This window comes from Oncorhynchus mykiss, chromosome 16, assembly GCF_013265735.2.
Source record: "Oncorhynchus mykiss isolate Arlee chromosome 16, USDA_OmykA_1.1, whole genome shotgun sequence".
Lineage (NCBI taxonomy): Eukaryota > Metazoa > Chordata > Actinopteri > Salmoniformes > Salmonidae > Oncorhynchus > Oncorhynchus mykiss.
Genome location: NC_048580.1, coordinates 66,414,074 through 66,438,497, shown reverse-complemented (window position 1 = coordinate 66,438,497; position 24,424 = coordinate 66,414,074). Strand labels below are relative to the sequence as shown.

The following is a 24,424-nucleotide window of genomic DNA, read 5'->3' as shown; positions in this document are numbered from 1 at the left end:
TTAATTTTAGAGAATTTGGCAGTAAGTCCAACCAGCCTCACAACCGCAGACCACGTGTCACCATGCCAGCCCAGGACCTCCACATCCGGCTTCTTCAACTGCGTTATCGTCTGAGGCCAACCACCCGGACAGCTGATGAAACTGTGGTATTGCACATCCAAATCATTTTGTCAGAAACTGTCTCAGTGAAGCTCATCTGCGTGTCCGTCATCCTCACCAGGGTCTTGACCTGACTGCAGTGGGCAAATGGGCAAATACTCACCTTCGATGGCCACTGGCACGTCGGCGAAGTGTGCTCTTCACGGATTAATCACGGTTTCTACTGTATTGGGCAGATGGCAGACAGTGTGTATGGTGTTGTGTGGGCGAGCGGTTTGCTGAAGTCAACTATTTGACCTAGATAGTTTGTGTGTATGCATTGACATGTAGGCTACGTGTGCCTTTTTAAAAATGCATGTAGTTTGGTCCTTGACCTGTTCTTGTCTATTGATGTTCTGTATTATGTCATTCTGTATTATGTTTCATGTTTTGTGTGGACCCCAGGAAGAGTAGCTGCTGCTTTTGCAACAGCTAATGGGGATCCTAATAAAATACCAAACATACCAAAAAACTGATGTCACTATGGTGACGGTGGGGTTATGGTATGGGCAGTCATTAAGCTACGGACAACAAAAACAATTGCATTTTATCGATGGCAATTTGAATCCATCACCTCATGTTTCAGCATGATAATGCACAGCTCCAAGAAGCAAGGATCTGTACACATTTCATAGAAGCTGAAAATGGCCCAGTTATCCTATGACCTGCATACATACTCAGCAGACTTGTCACCCATTGATCGTGTTTGGGATGATCTGGATCGACGTGTATGACAGAGTGTTCCAGTTCCCGTCAATATCCAGCAACTCCACATGGTCATTGAAGAGGAGAGGGACAACATTCCACAGGCCACAATCAACAGCCTGATCAACTGTATGTGAAGGAGATGTGTAATGCTGCACACCCGATACTGACTGGGGGGAGGGGGGGATTTGTGACCAATAGGTGCATATTTGTATTCCCAGTCATGTGAAATCCACATATTAGGACCTAATTAATGTATTACGAACTGTAGCTTTATATGAACTGTAACTCAGTAAAATCTTTGAAATTGTTGCATGTTGCGTTTATATTTTTGTTCAATGTATATACAGTATACACTTGATGACTGACAGAGGGCGCTGTGTTGAAGCCACCGTGCCTCCATCTGGGCTCTATTGTAAAACATATTTTGGAAGTTATATAGAAATGCATTTATTAATCTCTACAAGCTTTTTTTGTCCAGGTTTATTATATTACAGGCCTCTTAATTCATACAGTTAAATTATATTTTTATGTGAGCAAAAAGATATATACAAACCTTTGACCTTAAAATATACTATTTTGAGATGACTAATGTTATTTTCCCCACTACAACAAAAAAATATGTAAATATATATAATTTTGTCCAGGGTTTATATGCATAATTTGTCCCAAAACAAAATTTGCCTCATCTATTCTGATGGTGGGGAATGATGGTCGATGACATCTGGGATCAACTTCGTTACCTTGCTTGAGCAAATTCGAATCACTCACTGGTCACTCGTCATGTAATGCCTGATTATTTTCAAAATGGAAGCGCAGAAGACTGCACGTGAACTTTTCACTGAAGCAGTGAGAGCAGTCCTAGAAACTTGGCCTGTTTTACAGGTAGGTGAATATTTCATATATCAAACACTGTATATTCGAGCACAGGCTCTAATGGTGTAATTATTCAGTCGTAGATAGCAATAAGGACATTCATGAGCCGTGCTGATAGCTGGCTACTAAATGTAACTGCGTTAGCTAGCTGTAGTTGTTGGACTGCTGTTTGGTTAGCTAGCTCTATAGCGACAACGTTATAAGCATGTCGGCTTCCTAGAGATCTAATTAAGCAGTATACCGATGTTTGTAGTTACGTGTGTAACAAATAGTGTACAAACGTTGTTTTGCAGATCGCAGTTGATAATGGATTTGGAGGCGTGTACGGCCAACAGAAGGCAGATTGGATGGTGGATGTGGTCCAACAGTATTTTCATGACAACGGTAACCTGACCCATGATTTCCATACATGGCCTAACGTTACCCAAATATCTGTTGTATTATTATATACGTCGCATCTTCCTCTTTGCGTTACCGCACAACTGCTAGTATGAAGCACCCGTGTCTGCTCTGTTCAGGTTACTTGTTGACATGCTGAACAGTCCCAGGCAGACTTTCAGTTCAATCTAATTGAAACTTCTTTGTTTACAGAAAACCTGCAGCCAGATGAAGTGGAGGACTACATAGCAGACCTTATGAACAATGAGTTTGATACAGTGGTGGATGATGGCAGTTTACCTCAGGTGCACATTTAGTTTTCAATTCAGACATTTAAAATGTCAACACACAATATTGGGGCTACCTGAAGGTCTGTTTCATTTTCAACTAAGCGCATTCTTAATGTCAAAATGTCTCTAAATCAATGCTTTCTTCATTGATCAGGTGGCACAGAAGGTTAGCCAGATCTTTACACAGTGCCAACAAGGAAAGCTTGCAGAGGTCAAAGATCAGATAGTCAAACTTAACAAGAGTGCAGAACGAGCCAAGGTCACACCTCAACCAAACGCTGCTGAAGAGTGTAATAGCGATGAAACAGAGGTAAGGATTTTATTGGTATAAGATGTCAAATTGACTATTTGAATGCTAGTCAGTCGTGTCAATTCTGAAAAGGTTGTGATTGTGGCATTGTAAATCTTGTCATTGCAATCCAGTTCATGGAGTGTGAAGCAGCAACGTCAACAAACCCCCCGCGTAGTTCGGCACCCAAACAGACAGATCAACCCCAGTCTCAAGAGGAAAACGATGGTTGGACCACAGTGGTGCGCAGGAAGTGACATTACTGTGGAAGTGCTGAGTGAATTGGGATTTTACTGCCTCCGAACACTGTCGCCGTTTTGTTTTATACGTGTCTCTCCAATGGTTCTGTCATATTGGGAGGATGGACATATGTTCTGATGAAAACCTGGACACGTAACCTATACCTCGAGTTCACATTTATGCAGGTGTCAAAAGAGGTCTTATCAGGGCATCTTCTGAGGAACTGTCACTGTTTACAGGAATTTCATTGTTTTTGGTACATGGAAATCCAGTTCAGTAGCAATTAAATAGCCATCACACATCACTCACCTACAATGCCGAGGCAGGCCCCCACCCCTCTGAGGGGTTGGGTTAAATGCGGAAGATATCAGTTGAACAACTGACTAGGTATCCCCTTTCCAATAGTATGTATTACTGAGTAAGGGATAGAAAGTGTTCCTTTGCACTGATCCATGTTCTATTTTCATATGAAATTAATAGAGGTCTACCTGCTACAACATGTCTATTTACAGTATAGTAGTCGGCAGTGTTAAATATAAAACTTAAACAGCCAACTTAATGGTGAATTTATTTAATGTACTTAACTCACCATCTCTTGGCCGCATGAGTGGCATATAGTACTCTAAAACTGGTTTAAAGATTTATTCTGAAGAATACAGGTTGTAAGATATCTGGTCTTTCTTCCAGTCATGTTTAAAGACATTTTATGTTCACAAAATAAGCATTCCACATACAGTTTGGCGACATGTATAAAACAAAGTGAAGGATATTTTTTTTGTATACTTTTTTTTGTACACCTGGCATATCAAGGCACTATTTTAACAAATGTGACTCAGCACAATGAGAAGTAGATCATCCATTTTAAAACAAACTACAGATATCATATTCATCCCAACCATTTATAGAACCTGTAATGCTGCTTTAATAAATACAAAGAATCTGTAGATTTAGGTTACTGCTACTTATGTGCTCAGAGTAATGGTAACGTCAGTTTATATTAACTTTAGATAAATAATCAACGTTTCATTTAGAAAAGATCTCCATCTAGGCTGAGAATAACCACACGGACTTAGTGGTACAGTATGGACTCAGTGGTATACAGTAAAGGTTAGACGCATGGTAGTTGTGTTGTGGTGGTGGACAGTAGTCTACAAGTTGAGCCAGGGGTGCTGCAAACACTGAGCGGCAGTGGCTCTCTTTTCTGGTGTGACGTCCAGCATGGTGAGGAGGAAGTCACTGAACTGGGCCGCCTGCTCCAGTGGCCACTCATACTTCTCCAACAGCACCTCAAACAGACCCCATGGCTTCAGGTTGGCTATGTGTCTCAGCTCACCTTCAAGAGGGAAAAGAATGCATTGTTCCAGTGAGCTAAACATTAAACCACAAAAATAGGGACAGTCTCTCAGATCATCATTTTGGGGGTTGCCGAGTGGCATAGCCCTCTAAAGGCACTGCATCTCAGTGCTAGAGGCGTCAATACAGACCAGGCTGTATCACAACCGGATGTGATTGGGAGTCCCATAGGGTGGCGCACAATTGGGTTCGGGTTTAACTTCATTGTAAATAAGAATTGTTTCTTTAAGTGCCTGTAACTTGCCGAGTTATATAATAAATCCTATTAGGCACCATACAGGTATGTCAGCTTGTGCTAGTCATTTTGAGGATATTTCTGTCGACATCTGTTCTAGGAACACTGAAGGAAAATATAGTGGTACATTCTAAGCAGATGAGTAATACGAGACAGGACATGTGAATTGTAGTACTGTAACATCTAAATCAGTCTGACATTTCTTGTTGACGCATTGCTCAACAAGGCATTTTTCTCTGGAACCACAGACTTCTGTGACATAGCTTTTACATACAGTACAAAACCATTACGGATACATTTGACTTTTTTTGCACCTATTTTACTGTCAGACTTACCTCGCCTGTCAAAGTATTCTCGTGAATATCTCCCAGACAGAGCAAAAGGGGGCGGAATGGCTCCCATTAACTCAATGATGTGTGCAATGTGATCTGAGAGAACAAAAGAGAGCATTACGTCCCTGTTAAATTCTCATTAAAATAACTCACTATGTAACAATTTACAAATGAATGGCTTCCTGTTCTGTGTGGAATCAGAAGTTGTCTAGCCTGAACAGCTTATTTACACACAAGCATGAAACATACAAAACCTCTCATTGTGGACCCCAAGATCAGGTATTTCACAATTTTGTTATAGTCCTGAACAAGCTCACATGAGTAAGGGCTTTTTGATAAGTTGCCTATTGGAATCAGGTGTGTTAGCCCTGGAATAGATCACATAACCGGGGATGCCAGCCATTCCAGGTAAGAGGTTTGAGAACCACAGGCCTAGGCGATACAAGGAGAGTACAGATCCCTCAAACTCAACTGTGGACCTCGAAGCCAGTTCCACTGCATTGTTCCCGTCTAAAATCAGGGATTGATTTAGACCTGGGACACCAGGTGGGTGCAACTAGTTATCAGAGATACTCACTTAGAAATTCTTGTTTTGAAAGAAAAAAGTCCTTTTGTCCATTAAAATAACATCAGAAAGTTTAATTAAATAGTACCCTCAGAACACCAGTCTCAACGTCAACAGTGAAGAGGTGACTCCTGGATGCTGGCCTTCTAGGCAGAGTTGCAAAGAAAGTCATCTCTCAGACTGGCCAATAAAAATAACAAAATGATGGGCGAAAGACAGACACACTGGACAGACTAAATCTGCCTTGAAGCTCAGCATCCCGGAGTCGCCTCTTCACTGTTGATGTTGAGACTGGTGTTCTGAGGGTACTATTTAATGAAGCTATCAGTTGAGGACTTGAGACATCTGTTTCTCAAACTAGACACTAATGTACTTGTCCTCTTGCTCAGTTGTGCACCGGGGCCTCCCATTCCTCTTTCTATTCCGGTTAGAGACAGTTTCTTGGCCATTTCTAGCATGGAATAGCCTTCATAGAATAGAATAGCCTTAATTTCTCAGTACAAGAATAGGCTGAAGAGTTTCAGTTACTCAACTAGTCTAAAGGCCTGTTTTATTGCTTCTTTGTCAGAACAGTTTTCAGCTGTGCTAATAATTGCAAAAGGGTTTTCTAATGATCAATTAGCCTTTTAAAAATGATAAACTTGGATTAGCTAACACAACGTGCCATTGGAACACGAGTGATGGTTGCTGATAAATGTAGATATTCCATTTTTTTTTTAAATCAGCCGTTTACAACATTAACGTCTACATTGTATTTCTGATCAATTTGATGTTATTTTAAAAATGGACAAAAATATTTCTTAATAAAAAAAAAAAAGACATTTATTTAGTGACCCCAAACTTTAAAAAACATATGGGGTATTGGAAATGATGTAGACAATTACATTGATGGAAGCAACAATCTGCAATATTAAAGCGGATCCACCCTTTTACTATTATTTGAATACCCCTGGTACAGACCTTCATCTCTAGTGTAGTCCTCTCCTGAGTGGGGCTCAAACAGGTAGTCCCCTGTAGCCAACTCAAACGCCTGCAACAAATGTCACGTTGATCAAAAATACAATCCACAGAAGGGCAACGTTACAGTGGGAGATCTCAGAAGAAACAGGACACATACATAGGATGATGTGAAGAAGAAGGTGGTGGTTTTGAGTGGTCCCGTCACGGTTTCCTAGCTTACCATGCAGGCTACGCTCCAGATGTCTGCTGGAGTGCCGTATTCTGCCCCTATCAACACCTCCAGGGCACGGTACTGACGTGTCTGGATGTCTTCTGTGAAGTGTTTGTGCTGGGGAAGTAGAGGGGGTGGGGGGCTGATTAACACCATGCTGTTCTGTACCATCTCCACACATCACAAGAGAACAGCTCCAAGTCCAGGTTATCATGAGAACCGAACATACAGAGCTTGTTATTCCCGCTGAAAACAGTCACTTACCACCCAACAGGCATTGCCCAGGTCTGCTATCTTGATGCGTATTTTGTCAGCATTCTGTGGTTCCAGGGGATTGACCAGGAAATCTGCTGCGCTGAACACTAGAGTGACACAGACATACAATTTAGCTCATAATCACAACAACAACCTCACCATCTAAATACAGAGAACAGTAAAGCAACTGAATGCTGGTGCCAGATATACACAGGGCAACAGACAGGATCACAAACGAGAGAGATGCCTAGTGAGATACTGACTGCTGGGGGACAGTCCGGAGCGTTGGCTGTCTCTCCCGGTGGAGTAGCCTGACAGGGTAGACAGTGCTGACTCAGACGTGGCTGACAGTATGGAGCCAGCAGACATCCCCGACATCCCAGAGCCAGGGCTGCAGAAACGCATGGGGTTGTGGCCGTTCCAACCCTCCTCGATCCACAACGAGCCAGACTCCGGGTTGGCCTTGGTGTTAGCCGTGGACGAGACGTGGGTGTAGCAGTTCCCGTTTTCATTCCCCTTCACCACAGAGGAGTCTGGCAGAATAAATGGTATCAACAACATATGGATTTAATACAGAAACTCAACCAGGAAATACAGCTGCTACCAAATCACCGTTATGAAGGGATTGGCATTGCAGTGTCACTAGTAGAGGTGAACCACTCACTGTTGGCGTTCCTCTCTGGGTCCCCAGCGTCGTCGTCCTGTCCGCAGGGGGTGCGTAGAGGGTTGGAAGGGTCTGGTGGAGAAGTCCCGTCCAGATCCTCCATCTTCTGAAGGTCCACCAGTCTCTCCTCCAGCAGACGCTGCTGCCGCTTGGCCTTCCTCTTCAGCTTCTTCTTCTTGTTCTTGGTCACCTTGCCGTTCTAGACACACAGATGGACAGAGAGAGATACAGGGTTAGGCAAGGACGTCTGGAGCTTTCCCAATCATGATGCCAGCCTGACTGACCATGTGATGCTCCCTGACACGGATGACTCCAGGGCACAGGACCAGAGGGTCCAACACAGAGAGTACATGCCCGGCAGAAAAATAGCAGAGTGTGCAGAAAGGAAGTACCAAACTGAGAAATATTCAGTGTTAGCCCGTCTTCAGTCTCTCTCACACAACAAGTCTTCCTCAGACAGGTGAGCTTTAATACGTTGTAGTAATATTATAGAGTTCAGATGGCGTTAATAACTATCTACAATGGGGCTCAATTACATTTCACATGATTACTTTTGATTCTAATCCTCATTTCCATGGCAGAATCACTGCCCTACAACAAACAGAGTTTTGATTGCAAGTAAAACTTGTGGGCACTTCGGAAGCAGACTAAACATGATCCCACCGCAACCTCTCTATATCCTGCTAGCTAGATGACCACGCTATTCTGAGCTCCAGCATGTTACCGTTGACAGTTCTCCAGTAGGTCTCTTACAGAAAGTCCATCCCATTTGACAGTATCCCTCAAAACTGACCTGGTGAACTCACGCGCCCACGGCTGTCTGAACAGGCTTTGGCTCAGTGGGTTAGCTAGCTTTGCGGTGATCTGCTGAGGCAGCTAACGTGAGCCACGCCTGGAATTTGAGGAAGGGCCAACTGTACCACAAGGGATCAGATGGCATTCTGTTTTCCAACTGAATAACAGTGCTACGGCTCTAAACATCCCCCAGCCATGGCCGGGGGGGGCAACAGCACACGCTCCAGTTCAAAAGTCCTTGAGGTTGTTTATACCACTGCATATACTGTAGTCTACTTGTTAATGGATTTGGTGTCTACGCTACAGTAATACATTAAAGTATGGTGCTCTTTAAGTGCCAAATGCCAATTATGTGATCATTCATGAGGCCTGTTTGCATTGTTCAAAACAAACATTCTAAGAACTGCATACAGTGGGCTAGAAGCCTTCTTGGTACTGGAGGTATATTACAGAGAAACGGGATGGGTTGTTTTCACCTGCCGTGATGAACATTTCCTATTTCAAATACCAATTTTAAAAAGTACTCAAATTAGATCCATATGAAAGAAGAGAGCCTATTGGCTAAAACTGTATCAAGTCAAAGTGCTGACACTTCCTCACATCAAAAAAAAATGGTGTGAAAACCCTACAAACCCAATAAAGAAACTGGGTAAATGATTATGTTCTTTGTTGGACAGCAACAGTAGGCTGAAATGATGCTTACATAGAAACCACAAGTCAGCCATGGGGCGAAGCATTGTCCGGTGATAAGGTATTACTGTGAAGTGTCTGACTGTGACGATTCCCTCTCTTTGATGTTTTACATGTCGTTTAGAAAGACAACTACTGTTTTGACATGCAGAGACAGATGATACACTACCTGAGTAGGAGACGAACCACTAAAGAAACACACACACACCAACCATCACAACGCCAGAAAATCATCGTTAGGCAACATGATCACATCACACAAAAGCTGAGGTGAGTTATGATCAATGTTAAAGCACTGTTCACCAAAAGTGTTTTTTTTTTTTTGTTGCAAGACTATCCCTTCTGTGGCAGGCAGGCAGTACTTCAGTCTGAACATACCTGGTTCTCCCTTGGGGCGGTGCTAACTGCCATCAGAAAACGAGGTAAAAAAGGAAGGGAGGGACAGTAAACCGTAATGACCACAAAAACAAACACACAAGAAAAACAGGACAAAGTTAGAAACCAAATAGAGACAGAAGAAATGACGATGAGCAGATTTGATAGCAGAAAGTATGCGAAAGAGAGAAGAGACAGACGCATAGGAAACATCTAAACATGCAAGTAACAAATCACCACAGATTTACATCGACAGTTTTGGCTAAATTTGAGAGAGCAAAGTCTTTTGATGGAGTCAAAGTGAATATAGATAGTTGTCTGTATGTGTACAGCAGGGGTTTCAAACATCAACAGTGTTTTCAGCGAGGTCCAGAAGACCACAGACATTTTCTAAATATCCTTGCCATCAAAATTCCTCTGTGCATTATGAAGAGACTATATGTAGACCCATTATCATTTCTACAGTTTCTATTTGGTTTTAACCAGTAAAATGGTCATCAACACCCCTGGTGTACAGTATAACATTCACATTACTGTGAAGTCAAGTCATTTGTCAAGTCCAATTAAAATGTTAACAATTACAGCACACATACAGACACACATGAAGCACTCACAAGATGACCCTATGCTACAACCCCTCAGAACAAGTTTGACTAATAACAAAACGTATGTTTAAGTTGAAAGTCTAGATGTTTTCATCATAATGAACCAACCAGCTCACCTGAGGAGCCCGAGGGAGGAGGGGCTCCTGACTGCTGCCACACAGTGGCCTCTGCAGCCAGCCGTCTGACGTACACCTCATCTACATCCAGCAGGATGTTCTCCGGCTTGATGTCGGTGTGGATGATCTTACATTTGGTGTGCAGGTAGTCCAGGCCCTGCAGAACCTGTGGAGGGCAAGACATGGAGTATGTATAAGGGTGGTTGAAATGGATACTTGGAACTGGCCGGGTTTCTAGTAAAGCGTTACTGACTACTGGATCATTAACATATCTGCTAGCAATGGTAATATCTAATACGGTGATCATATTTTCCAGGTTAACTGGCTGTTTTCTAAACGCTGCACCTGTGAAACCGGCTTGATATGCTATAAAACACAGGAGAAAGTGCTGTGGTATTCCTTACCAGTCGGAGAATGCTCTTCACATAGAATAGACGCTGTGTCAAACCTGCTTGATGTGCTATAAACAAAAGGGGAAAGAGCTGTGGTATACCACTGTACCTGTCGGAGAATGCTCTTCACACAGACTAGAGGAAGACCCATGTAGTTGGACTTGATGATCCACTTCAGCAGCTGGTGACCCAGAACCTCCAGCACCATACACACATCTGACACACCAGTTAAGGAGAAGCGGATTCACTCAAACTTACACATATTTATTTACCATGCCTGCATTTTTATATATCTGAAAGTAGTGTGTAAAAAAACATGGACAAATTAAAAGCCACCTAATGACTTAGTCATGATTCCTGCATTTTCACAGACCCTGTGACCAAAACACAGGTATTGTGTCCGTGTGAATGGTTCTGCTTTTTTGCAGGTAAATTCATAAATTCAACACTTCCATTGTTTAACACCTCCTTAATTTGAACTGCAAACAGCCCCCATGGTTTAAACCCCCCCACGGATTAGTATATAAGGGGTCTACCTGCAAAATAAGAAGTACATTAGGGGCTGTTTGAAAGGGGGTCATATAAACATGGCCTTATATTCTTTTTACAGGTAACATACCACATCTTCTGTCTGAAATGGGTGAAGGAAAACAGGGAAAATAGTAGTACAGGCAAGTAGGAGGAGATTAACAAGATGTGCAAGGTCCACCAAACCCAGTCGATTACAGGGTCCACCAAACCCAGTCGCAGCCGGTAAGCAGCAGAAAGGATACGCACGCCATTGACCCCGGATATCTTAAAGTCATCAATAAGCTGTACAATGGTCTCTCGTTTGGGGTCTGTAGGGTCACTGTCTCGCACCTTAGGCCACAAAATAAGCGCAGAAAAGTTACTTCAATTCAGAAACCGTGTGATCTATCCGTATATGCTAGAGATGTTTGTTAGAATGTACTAGACTACAACTCCCCAGAGTGTTGGGCTAGCTTAGCCATCTACACAGTACAATGATTATGACATCAATCAATTTCACCAAACAACTATGCCATTTGCTTTGGAGGATGCCCTTGGGCTTGTAGCCATTAATGAATGATGTCTGTGGGTGAAATAAATAGGAATGCACTCACACATCTGAGCAGTTTAATCTCATCCAGCGCCGTCTCTGTGTAATGCAGAGCACTCTTCACCACTTTCAGTGCCACAAAGCGCTTCCTCCTACACACAAACACAATCATGTCATGACTCAAACTGGATTTAAAAAAAATAAAAAACTTGGCCAATAAATGAAAACTTAACCATTCAGCACTGAATTAAACAAGATAGGAATGAAAAACATTAAAAAAGGATAAATATCATTAGGCTTCTCGTTTGTGTATTACTGGTATAGTTTAACAGATGCACTCGAAAATCAGTCACTTACTGCAGGTCCCAGCATAGCCATACAGTAGAGAAGTGACCCCAACCAAGCTTTCTGACTACGTGATATCGGCCATTGAACAAGTCTCCAATCTTCACTGGGTAGTACCCACCTGAAATATACATAGACTTTCACTCACACAGGCTTATTAGCATTATTGCATCATCCTCGTTGATAAATTATATTGTGAGGTCGACATACTGTATCTACAATATCATAAGTATTATTACAAAATCCATGTGGTGACTGCATTCATTACATAACCACCAACACAAGTAATTCCACTCCCTGCTGATTTTTCAAATAGAATGACCTTGACCCTCACTTTCCTAATCTGCCACACTATTGCATCGATCCATTAGACAATTATATAGCCTACCTTTGCAGTAATCCGATGGGTCCTCCTGCTCCTCATCATCTGATCCGAGCAGCTCTGTTGGTGGAGGGGTGAAGTCAGGTGGGGGTGGGCTGAGAGCCTGCGGAGAGGTGGTCTGAGATGAGGAGGTCAGTGGTTTAGGTGGAGTAGAGAACAGAATTGGAGGGATCCCTAGTGAGGGTGCTATGGGAGAGGACAGTACGGGAGAGGACAGTACGGGGGTGGACAGTACGGGGGTGGACAGTACGGGGGTGGACAGTACAGGGGTGGACAGAGTGTCAGAGGAGGGAGTTAGTGGTATAGGAAGTGGCCTGGTGGTTAAAGCGGAAGGACATAAGAGATGGGGAGGGCTCTGGGAGAGGTTGAGTTGGGCAGGGGGTTGGAGGTCCGGGGGCCTCTGGGACAGGTTGAGTGGGGCAGGGGGTTGGAGGTCCGGGGGTTGGCGGTCCGGGGGCCTCTGGGACAGGTTGAGTGGGGCAGGGGGTTGGAGGTCCGGGGGCCTCTGGGACAGGTTGAGTGGGGCAGGGGGTTGGAGGTCCGGGGGCCTCTGGGACAGGTTGAGTGGGGCAGGGGGTTGGAGGTCCGGGGGCCTCTGGGACAGGTTGAGGGCAGGGGTGGGAGAGGTTTTTGGTGGAGTCGCAGGCCTGTGTATTGTGAGGATGCGACACAACTCATCTGCGGTGGGAATCTGGGACCTGAAACAAAAACACAGAACAGCCTGATGAAACAACCGTCTCAATATGGTTTCTGTTTGCCTTTAGGAAGGTGGTGACGATGCATAAACAATAACAACCAGCAAAATATCCCTTCATCTGAAAAAAAAAATAGACTAATTACATCAGTTATATTTAACTAGTTATCTAAAAGACTGACTTGACATTCAGCAATGTAAATACTGTGATTCTCTTGTAAACAGAAGCATGCGTGCGCTTCAACACAGGCAATGAGGGGTTTGTGTTTTATTATGAGTGAGACGTGCGTCACATTAAATTAAAGTGGAGTGCTGACTGTGGCCTGCCTCCAAAATTCATTGGGGGGGGATTATGCAATTACCAAGGGATAATGATTGTCCAAGTAGTGCACCCCTTATATCTACATTTGCACGGTCCCCACACGTATTTGTAACAGAAGTGAAATGGGTATTGTTAAGGTTTGCCAGGGTTAAACTGAAATAGGCACAGAGCAGAAAAGGGGGAGGCATGAGTCAATGTGCTTATCTGGAGAGGTGAGTCGCTCCACCGCCCCCATGTATTTATAGCACAGACATAACTACTAGCTAGACAGAACCAGCTGCAAGAACTGATACATGCTGGTAGCCGACGCATAGGCAGGGAATGGGAATAACGTTAGAGTAGCCAACGTTGCTCACCCAATATCCAAACTGGGGAGGTTGTCACCGGATCCTTTTCGATGTTTCTTTCCTTTCTTCTTATGCTTCTTACTGTGGGTGCTATGCGGGTTGTTATTACCGCTGGACACTGCTGGCGATCAGGGAATATATCATTAACTACCATATATCCAAAAGGCTAACGTTACGGCTATCATAGAGCTGCCTTGTAGTATCTGCAGTACTCAATCGCATGGACAATCCGCTAGGGTTAGTGCAATACGGGATCCTTGGGACGTCCCTAACCGTAACCCCCTACCACAACCCTTACATAACCCTAACCTAAAACCCTTGATTTCACCATTTTTAAAATGTCAACTTCAATGGGGTGACTTAGGTACGTCCAAAGGATCCAGAGTTGCAAGGAGCAATCAGCTAGCGCTAACTGGAAATATTACATTTCCATTTGCAAATTGGACTAACGTTACTTGCCAGCTGCGGATTTATTTGTGTGTGAAATCTGAATACATATCGTTGACGTGTAAAACTTAGTAACAAGACGGACAAATATTGGAAAGAAAACACATTGCCACTGGAAATATTTTTAACATATTAGCTAGCTCGTTAGCTGGCTAGTTTAGCTAGCAAGGAGTGTCTGTGCTAGCTGGTTAGCTTGCGTGCGCCAGACAGCTGGCTGGCTAACGTTAGCTAGGCTTTTTTTTATTATACAATGACAGAAACATACAAATCAATTCTACCTCAACGATGAGATAAATTAGTAGTCATGCGACCATCTTTATCATTTACATTGTGTTAAACGGTAGATACAAACATAATATTTGGCATGTTTTAAAACTCTCACCGTTCATCGATATCATCAGTGCAGCTGTCACCGCGCACACTGCTGGCAGGCTGCATTTAGGTTCGCGCCTGCGCTGTAGTTATGAGCACAAGCGCTTTGGGAACAGTGGTGGGGTCAACTGAGCGGTGGTAGGGCCATGGAACAGTGGTCACTGGCCAGGGGGATATGGGTATGGCAAGTCATTTAAACGTAATCTGTAAAATCTACCCTGGTCAATTGTCATTTCGATTAACCTGGCATGTATCTACCATCCAGGCTGTATCACAGTGCAGCAGGTAGCCTAGTGGTGGTTTGAGCGTTGGTCCAGTAACCGAAAGGTTGCTGGATCAAATTAAAAATATGTTGTCCCTGAACAAGCAGTTAACCCACTGTTCCTTGGTAGGCCGTTAATGCAAACACGAATTTGTTCTTAACTGACGTACCTAGTTAAATAAAGGTTCAATTTAAAATCACAACTGGCTGTAATTGGGCCATGTTTGGCTGGTGTAGGCCTTCATTGTAAATAATAGTTTGTTCTTAACTGAAAGAATGTTATTGAAGAATATAACTTAAATATAAATAAATCCCTAATGAGATTTAGTATAACATCTGTGGCCTATTCCATTGTTTTTGTTGGTAACAAAACAATGTATAGTATAGTGATTTTGCCTATCTCATGGACTGTAAATCCTTGCATTCATAGCTCCATCAATGAAATTAGTATGCAATGATGGTGGTTACATTTCCCCAGCCCCACCCCTCAGCTTTGGCTATACCAAACCAAGTGGATGGGCTGTGGTGTGGAAGACCAGTATAGTTAACAATAGATTGAGGCTTCCTGGTCGCTTGTGCCAACTCATGGCTTGTTTATCATGGTTATGCTGAAATAATAGCTTGACCCAACGTTGTTTGTTTTTCGATGTAGAATTGTACTGAGTAATGGTGATGTTTGGCTGGACAGAGGTTTAGCATAAGAACGTTGAATGTGATACATTTGGGGGAAATGTAATATAAATGTCATATACTGGAAGGGGTTGGCACAGGTCAGATTGTCTGTCTCTGCCACACTGACTCCTGTCTGTGTCTACAACCCTGTTGTGGCAAGGACAGGAGTATGAGGAGCTACAGCAAGAGGGGGAATGTGGGAGGATGGACACATTTTGATAGACATTGGAAAGGGAGGAGAAATAGGAGACAAAAATAAGAGACGTAAGAACATGGTGAACTTTCTGGCTTGAGTGTCTGGGATTGTGCGCAATTAGGTGGTTGACTCATAAAAAACAAATACAAATGGAGGCAAGGAAACAAGAGAGGATAGGAGGAAAGTAGACAGTGAGGGGAGGGAGGGTTGAGAAGAGGGAGGAAGGGTTGAGAAGAGGGAGGGAGATGAGGTGAGAGGAAAGATTGGGAAGACTAGAGTTGTGGTTTACTGCATGTTCTTGTCAGACAGTCAAATTTAGGTTTGTTGTCTCGTGTCTCTCCAGTGTTTACTCTGGTAAGTCACTTCAGGACAAGCATCTGTCTGTTTGAGTGTTTACTGTAAAAAGAACAACACCTCTGTCTGCTCCCAAATGGACCTTTTGGACTGGAGGTCTGGATGTGCTGGGATTGTCACCCTCTATGACGTTATAGGACTAGTCGTTAATGCACGCACACACACACAGGCACAAACACATGCACACACAAACAAAAATCACACAAATGCACTCTTGTGCACATACACTCAGTCACTCATTCACTCACTCAGTCTGTCACTCACTCAGTCACTCATTCACTCACTCAGTCTGTCACTCAGTCAGTCACTCACTCACACTAAATATGGGCATGTAGTGGCTGTGTTGGTTTTTGACCTGGGACTCCTCTAGAATATTATATAGGGTTTATATTCACATCATTTGATATTTCTTTAAATTCACACCTTGTAACCCTGCATAGTTGTTGTCTGTGATATACAGTGTGGGATGAATATACACACGTTATAAAGATGCTTGTGTGTGTTGCTGAGGTTATAACAGATGACGTCTGAGCAAGTGCTTGGCAATGACATATACACATAGCTAATATATATACAGTGTGTGTGTGTGTGTGTGTGTATTTACTATGCAAACAGAGAGTGGCAGTCAGCCAGTTTCACTCTGCAGTGTGAGGTTAGTCAACAAAAGTGGCACCTGCTTGGTTCAGTCAGTGTGTGTTTGTGTGTGTGCTGTATATATGCAGAGATTGTATAATATGTGTGTTTGAGGGAGATGGGGTTTGTTAGCAATTTTATGTGTGTTACAGCCTTGACAAGGCTATTTTTCATTTTTAAAATGGTCTTACCTCTCTTCGTAGATACTGTAGATGCCAATGGAAGGAGGCCAGACAGGGGTGTCTCCAACCAGAGCAGATACTGTCTGCTTTCTCTTATGTAGGCACAGATCCAGGATTAGTTTGCTCAAAGAACGCAAAACTGACACAGGAGGTTGGTGGAACCTTAATTGGGGAGAATGGGCTCGTGGTAATGACTGGAATGGAATTAGTGAAATGATAAGAAATACATCGAACACATGGTTTCCATGTGGTTAATGCCATTCCATCTGCTCCGTTCTGGACATTATTATGAGCCGTTCTCCCCTCAGCAGCCTCCTGTAAATACTAACCATAGATCGGAGTCTGAGGGAAGCTTCATCCTTACTCCCTATGTCGACCAGGAACACCCCACCAAACCCATTTGTCTATGACAGACAAAATAGCATGACAGACCACTGTCTCCTGCAAACACAAATTATGTCATCCTCACCATAGTGTGTAAGATAATTTCTGATTATTTCCCTCCCTATTTCTCTTTCTAGTTGCCCCCCTTCCTGTCTCTCCCTCTCCCCACCTGTTTCTTTCTCTCCCCCCCCCCTCTCTCTCCACACCGCTCTCTCTCTCAATCTCCTCATCTCTCTCTTTAATGTATCTCCCCACCTCTCTCACTCTCTCCCCCCACCCCGCTCTCTCTTTCTCTCTCACTCTCTCTATCGCCCCACCTCTCTCTCTCCACCCAGGTGTTTGTTAGTTTAAGGCAATGAGGACAGGACTAGAGAGGGCAGGAGAGGACAGAAGGGGAAAGGAGAGGAGGGCAGAGGACAGGAGAGGAGGGGTGATCTGTGTTTTCTGGAGAGATGAACGAAGGCCTTTGTTTAGAATGTGAGAACATACTTTTTTCCCCTCTCTCTCACTCTCCCCACCTCTCTCTCTCCTCTCTGTGCACTCCTCCTTCTCCTCTTCCATCCCCTCTTTTCTCACTCTTTATCCATTCTCATCTCTCACTTTTAGTTCTGCTGGTACAGTATCCTCTGGGGAGTGTGCTTAAGGAGTCCGGAGTCTCTTGGGAGTTCTGTTGTCCACGTCTCCTCTTCTGCTTCGCAGGTTTACTCTTTGCCTGATTTTTGCTTCTGCCGGTGCTGCTATATTCAGGAGGATCTTTGTTACTTCTCTTTACTCCAAGACTGGACTGGAGGTGGTTTCAGAAACACAGCCCAGGTCTCAAAGTTTTTCCTTGTCTATAGTCATTTTTTTCTTGGACTAACTATCCCAGTTAGTTTGTCTTGGACTATCCCAGTTAGTTTGTCTTGGACTGGGTTTTGGATTTGACCAGCCGTGGGCTCAGATCCAGAAACCTGACGTGGCGATGCTGAGATTTTGGGTTCTGTGTCTGTGTGTGAGTGTTCTCAGTGTAGGCGTTCTAACTCTGATCCCCCAAAAACACGAGATAGAAAATGAGGTACAACACGATGTGGAACATGTGCATGGAACATGGACCATGGAACATGAAGCGAGGGAACCCGATAAAATCTATGCAGAGACTCTAGCAACCCACCAACCTGCCACATACACTCCTATTATGGACACACATGCCACAGTCCCAACTCTGACAGACATACCTCTTACAGAAACAACTGTGATAGGTACAGCTATTACGGAGTCAGACGTACCTGTGGTCGCCACATGTCTTTCATCAGGTGAGTCATTCTCTGTATGCCTCTTCTATGCATTCTCTGAGTGCTCTCTATAGTTTTACATGTCTGTAAAAAAAAAACTTGCAATCCACCAAAACAGTGAGGATTTTAAGAGTCTAAATCCTTGAAATGTCCTTTCTAAAATATATTTTAACCTTAATCTCTAATTCTAAAATCTAAGTGTCTCTCTCAGCCCTACCCCTCACCTCATTACCGAATGATGAAGAAGGCAGGGATCAGGAAAAAGGCAGAGAGGACAAGAATCCAAGAATTGAAGAGGAGGAGGAGAAGGGGAGAGTGAGGGATGAGCAGATGAGAAAGGACAGAGAGATGGAGGCGAGCAGAGGGAGGAGAGGAGTGACGGGAAGGAGACATGCAGCAACTGTAGAGGCCACTGCGTACAGAATGGTAGGTATACAGACCTCTTCAGTTCTCCTTCATTGACACACCGTGTTTTGCATTGGATGCTTCTTAATCCACCACGTCTGGCGATGTAATGTTTCCACATCTGCGTTGAAAGGTGGCAGAGCGAGACATCCCAGAAATCGGTCTTCTCACGAATACGTCTGTAGCATCCGAACGGTTTGACCTACAAAACTATTCTGATCACTCCATGGAAAGGGGACCCCCACAAGTGTCAGGGGACTCATCTGAAGTCGGTACAGTTGACGTGAAAACGTCTGTTTGTAGCGTCCAAACCATTTGGTCTACACTATGGAAAGGGGAGATTCTCACGAACACGATGGTGTTCTCCGTTTTGCTCTATGACCCCCACACATGTCACAGTGCTTGTCTGAAGGTAATCGGTACTGGTTAAAAAAAGTATGAAGGTAGTTTTGTGCCAAACAAAAAAGGGGTTAAATATGTATGTATGTAAGTAAAAATATATATATATATATTAGCTGAGCTTTCTTATATCTCCTTGATATAAGACAGACACTTTAAAACCTTGCTTCTTATGATTTATTTTGTTGACTGTCTTTTATGCCATTTATGAATGTGTTATTCAATGCGTTTCTCTTATAGTAGCAAAGGCCAAATTCAATATTTTATCAAATAGTTTAAAAACATATTTAAAAGATTGTGGGATACCTAAAGGGGTCATAAAATTCAAAATCAAATACCTAAAGGATTCATAGTATGACCATCTTAAAACAATTCCATATGTCAGTTTAGAACCTTTTAAGAATTATTCATCCTTTTCTATTGGTTCTTCCTTTTCCCTCCCCTCATGCAGGCAGGTCTGGGGCGCCCCCTACCTGGCTGGAAGAAGCGAGGTACAAATGGGGGAGCTGAACAGGAAGGTGTTCTCAGGACCATACTAAAGGAACTACACAGTGATAAGGACAGACTAATGGACACAGAGAAGGCAGAGGAAGAGGAAGATGAGGAGGAAGATGAAGATGAAGACGATGAAGAGGAAGATGATTCTGAAGAGGAGGAAGAGGAGGAGGTGCGGGATCGTAATGAACAGGATCCTTTCATCAGGCAAAGCATGATGATAACAATAATGATGATGATGATTATGTTGATGATTTTTATTTGTATTTCTAGGAGGAAGAGGAAGAGGAGGAGGAAGAAGAGGGGACAGAGTCTCCCACCAATCAGACAGTAGCAAGGACCAGCTTCACAGAGTCTCTCCCAGGGACGTGTCAAACGTCTAACGGACAAATAAGCTGCAGGGGTAATGGCATGAATCACCTCCCAATCATCACCGACCTTGGGGTCACGACCCTGGACCTGGCAGGTGAGGGGGTGGGCGGGAGTAATATGAAATGAGTGTTGTAAAAGTTAATATGTACTGTATAAAATCATGTATTGTGTATCTATGACATTAGTGAGTATGTACAGTGGGTCAAAAAAGTATTTAGTCAGCCACCAATTGTGCAAGTTCTCCCACTTAAAAATATGAGAGAGGCCTATAATTTTCATCATATGTACACTTCAACTATGACAGACAAAATGAGAAATCCAGTAAATCACATTGTAGGATTTATAATGAATTTATTTGCAAATTATAGTGGGAAATAACTATAAAACTATAGTTTTGGCAAGTCGGTTAGGACATCTACTTTGTGCATGACGCAAGTCATTGTTCCAACAATTATTAACAGACAGATTTTTTATTTTTTTCATTTTAATTTCACCTTTATTTAACCAGGTAGGCTAGTTGAGAACAAGTTCTCAATTACAACTGCGATCTGGCCAAGATAAAGCAAAGCAGTGCGACACAAACAACACAGAGTAACAGATGGAATAAACAAACATACAGTCAATAATACAATAGAAAAATCTATATACAGTGTGTGCAAATGTAGTAAGATTAGGGAGGTAAGGCAATAAATTAGCCATAGTGGCGAAATAATTACAATTGAGCAATTAGCAACAGTGATAGATGTGCAAGTAGAGATACTGGGGTGCAAAGGAGCAAAAAAATAAATAACATGGGAATGAGTTAGTTGGGTGGGCTATTTACAGATGGGCTGTGTACAGTTGCAATGATCGGTAAGCTGCTCTGGCAGCTGATGCTTAAAGTTAGTGAGGGAGATATAAGACTCCAGCTTCAGTGATTTTTGCAATTTGTTCCAGTCATTGGCAGCAGAAAACTGAAGGAAAGGCGGCCAAAGGAGGAATTGGCTATGGGGATGACCAGTGAAATTATCTGCTGGAGGGCGTGCTACGGGTGGGTGCTGCGATGGTGACCAGTGAGTTGAGATAAGGCGGGGCTTTACCTAGCAAAAACGTATAGATGACCTGGAGCCAGTGGGTTTGGCGACGAATATGAAGTGAGGGCCAGCCAACGAGAGCATACTGGTCGCTGTGGTGGGTAGTATATGGGGCTTTGGTGACAAAACGGATGGAACTGTGTTAGACTGCATCCAATTTGCTGAGTAGAGTGTTGGAGGCTATTTTGTAAATGACATCGCCGAAGTCAAGGATCGGTAGGATAGTACGTTTTACGAGGGTATGTTTGGCAGCATGAGTGAAGGAGGCTTTGTTGTGAAATAAGAAGCCGATTCTAGATTTAATTTTGGATTGGAGATGCTTAATGTGAGTCTGGAAGGAAAGTTTACAGTTGTCGTGTCTTTGGCATCATTGAATTAAGACTTATTTTTATCAAATAAATTCTCTGTAATTATTATTACGTGATTAAAATATTTGAAACTTCTGTTTAAAATATTTTTTATTAAACACACACAATAATGGTGTATAGGTATTCAAGACAGGTATACAATTATTATCTAAACATCAAAGAGCTGACAGGAACAACAAGACCCAGAGTTCTGGGTGCAGAACAAATAATACAAAACACGACATACAGAACAAGGACACGTAGAAAGAAAGAGGGTAGATGTCATCCCCCCTTTAATGGTTGGTTAATCCGTGTAGGGACTCAGACACTCCCAGGATTATCAGAAGCTGGTCTGGGTCTATTGAAGTCTCCAAAACTTCAGAGAGGATCCCAAAAATTCCACACCAATAACCATGCAAGCTAGAGCATAGGGCAAAGCAGTGGAGTAGTGTACCCTGCGTAGCCTGACATTTATCACATGTAGGGGATGTATCAGGAAATATCCTATGCAGTTTATTTTTGGGATAGTGTAATCTGTGTAATACCTTGAATTGTATGAGACGATGTCTGGAATTCATGGAGCATGTGTGGATATACTCCAAGCTCTCTTCCCAGTCTGCCACAGAAATGTCTGTCCCTAGTTCTTCCTTCCATTTTGCCTTAATGGCACCTGTAGAAGGTGTGCTAACAGATTAAAAAGCATCATATAGATGAGATATCAGTTTGTCTGAGGTGGGGGATATTTTTATGCATCCGTCAAACATGGAAGGTTTAGCATTCGCAAATGTTGGGAGGTGTTTTCTAACGTAGTCTCTAATTTGTAAGTATCTGAAAAAAGTACTTCTGGGAAGATTATACGTTTCCCTCAGCAACTCAAAGGAAGCAAAGGTCCCTTCTATGTATAAATCCCCTATGGTACTTGTCCCCAACTCTCCCCATCGCTCAAAGGTGTTATCAAGGTTAGAAGGGGCAAAGGAGGGATTCCTGGCGACAGGGAGTATGAATGACATTGGTCTAAGCTCAAAGTGGACTTTAATTTGCTTCCAGATTCAGACTGTGCTATGTATAATAGGATTGTTACAATAAAGTGACATCTCCAGATTGACAAGTGACAAAATCACAGCCCCAATAGAGAAGGGGTGACACTCCTCACGCTCCATACTAAATCAGCTGGATGACGGAAGTGTGTCATCCAGCAGAAACGTAACAGCGTGGAGGTTAGCGGCCCAGTAATAAAGTATAACCTTTGGGAGAGACAATCCTACGTCCATCTTGGATTTACAGAGGTGTTTTTTTTACCTATCCTGTGTGTTTTATAATCCTAGATGAAAGGATTGATAATTGAGTCCAGTTGTTTATGAAAGGATTTAGGTATGAATACTGGGATGTTCTGGTATAGGTAGAGCAGTTGTGGGAGGAAGACCATTTTAATGGCATTAATTCTTCTGAGCAGAGAAATTGGTAGAGTTCTCCAAAATAGCATGTTTGCCTTGAGTTTTTGCATCAGAGAAGGGAAATTCTCTTTAAATAGTAAGGAGTATTGTTTGGTAACTACAATTCCTAGGTAGGTACATTTTTCTGAAGATAATTTAACTGGGAGATGTTCTAGCCAGGAGGTGTTTTGCGACCGTATGGGCATTAATTCACTCTTGTTCCAATTTATTCTGTATCCCGAGAAGGTACCAAACAAATTGATCACATCAAGAAAAAGATGAAATACTATCCTGGGGTTCTGTTACAAAGAGGAGGATGTAATCTGCGTATAGGGAAATCTTATTTAGAGTATCTTTAGTATTATAGCCGTGTATTGCTGCATGAGATCTAATCGTCTGAGCGAGAGGTTCGATAATTAGGGCGAAGAGCATAGGCTACAGCGCACAACCCTGCCTTGTCCCTCTGTAAAGGTTAAATCGGGGCAACAATGATTGGTTAGTGAGTTTTCTGGCACAGGGGTTCCTATATAAAAGCTGGATCCAATTTATGAACCCATATCCAATATTACATTTCTGTAGGACCTTGAATAGATAGGGCCACTCTACTTGGTCAAAGGCCTTTTCGGCGTCAAGAGATATGACGGCAAGGTCCACGTTGGGTAACCTCTGAGAGTACATAATGTTGAAGAGGTGCCTGAGATTGAAGAATGAGTTTCTGTTAGGGATAAAGCCGGTCTGGTCCGAATGGACCAATTTGCCAATTAAAGTGCTAAGCCTGTTAGCCAGAGTTTTTGCTAGAATCTCTTGGTCTGTATTAAGGAGAGATATTGGTCTGTATGACCCTACCTCTTCCGGATCCTTACCCTTCTTATGTATAACTGTAATGAACGCTTCATCCAAAGTAGATGGGAGAGCTCCATCCTCATTGGCCTGAACCAACATTTGGTGCAGGTAGGGAGAGAGCATGTTGCTGAATGTTTTATAGAATTCACCAGGGTATCCATCTGGGCCCGGGGTCTTGCCACTCTTTAGAGATTTAATTGTTTCTCGAATTTCATCAAGAGATATTTCCTTATTCAGGAAGTTAGAATCTTCCTGGTTCAGGGCAGGAAGATTACAGTCCTCCAAAAATGTTTGCATAATTAAGGGGTTAGGATCTGCTTTAGATGTATATAGAGTCTCATAAAACTGACGGAATCTGTCATTGATGTCTTTGGGGGAAGAGAGTAATTCCCCAGATGCAGAGTTAACTTTGTGAATCATTCGGTCACTCACATTTTTTCGAAGTTGTCTGGCGAGTAATTTACGTGGTGTGTCACCAAACTCAAAATATTTTTGCTTGGCATAGAGAAAAGATTTAGCAATTTTAGCTGAGAGAATCTGGTTATATTCAAATTTTAAAGAGGTCATTTTTTAAATGTTTCTCCATAGATGGATGGCTAGCATTCTCCCTATCCAGTAAGTGAATTTGTCCCTCCAGTTCTTCCAGTTTTCCTCTGTTTTGCCTACTCCT

General features: G+C 42.9%; 3 protein-coding genes across 9 annotated transcripts in view; 2 read left to right on the top strand and 1 right to left on the bottom strand.

Annotated features, from left to right (window-relative positions):
- The first annotated feature begins 1,595 nt into the window (after window positions 1-1,595).
- On the top strand, window positions 1,596-4,550 carry tsr2 (TSR2 ribosome maturation factor). Its single transcript, XM_021566973.2, has 5 exons — window positions 1,596-1,728; window positions 2,013-2,103; window positions 2,311-2,402; window positions 2,542-2,697; window positions 2,811-4,550. Exons 1-5 carry the CDS (start codon window positions 1,651-1,653, stop codon window positions 2,931-2,933), a joined length of 540 nt encoding a protein of 179 aa, XP_021422648.2. The 5' UTR covers window positions 1,596-1,650; the 3' UTR covers window positions 2,934-4,550.
- srpk3 (SRSF protein kinase 3) lies at window positions 3,587-14,609 on the bottom strand. 6 transcript variants are annotated; one of them, XM_036947575.1, is made up of 17 exons: window positions 14,444-14,556; window positions 13,624-13,735; window positions 12,490-12,949; window positions 12,258-12,459; window positions 11,882-11,990; window positions 11,589-11,676; window positions 11,238-11,325; window positions 10,574-10,680; window positions 10,073-10,238; window positions 9,355-9,380; window positions 7,492-7,690; window positions 7,091-7,360; window positions 6,837-6,934; window positions 6,582-6,689; window positions 6,362-6,431; window positions 4,840-4,932; window positions 3,587-4,249 (listed from the first exon to the last, which is right to left on the bottom strand). In XM_036947575.1, exons 1-17 carry the CDS (start codon window positions 14,457-14,459, stop codon window positions 4,065-4,067), a joined length of 2,397 nt encoding a protein of 798 aa, XP_036803470.1. In that variant the 5' UTR covers window positions 14,460-14,556; the 3' UTR covers window positions 3,587-4,064. The 6 variants fall into 6 exon arrangements, with proteins under 6 accessions (XP_036803470.1, XP_036803472.1, XP_036803471.1 ...); XM_036947577.1 differs by having other exon boundaries at window positions 12,505-12,949; XM_036947576.1 differs by having other exon boundaries at window positions 12,258-12,799; window positions 12,845-12,949.
- Window positions 14,610-17,433: 2,824 nt separating this feature from the next.
- si:dkey-32e6.6 (extracellular matrix protein 2) overlaps window positions 17,434-24,424 on the top strand; it is a 39,062-nt gene continuing 32,071 nt past the window's right edge. The window contains exons 1-4 of one of the 2 annotated variants that reach the window (XM_036947571.1): window positions 17,434-18,408; window positions 18,587-18,813; window positions 19,643-19,858; window positions 19,960-20,152. In XM_036947571.1, the coding sequence (XP_036803466.1) occupies window positions 18,078-18,408; window positions 18,587-18,813; window positions 19,643-19,858; window positions 19,960-20,152 (967 nt within the window). In that variant the 5' untranslated portion in view covers window positions 17,434-18,077. The remainder of the gene's footprint in view (window positions 18,409-18,586; window positions 18,814-19,642; window positions 19,859-19,959; window positions 20,153-24,424) is intronic. The other variant, XM_036947572.1, reaches the window with a different exon arrangement.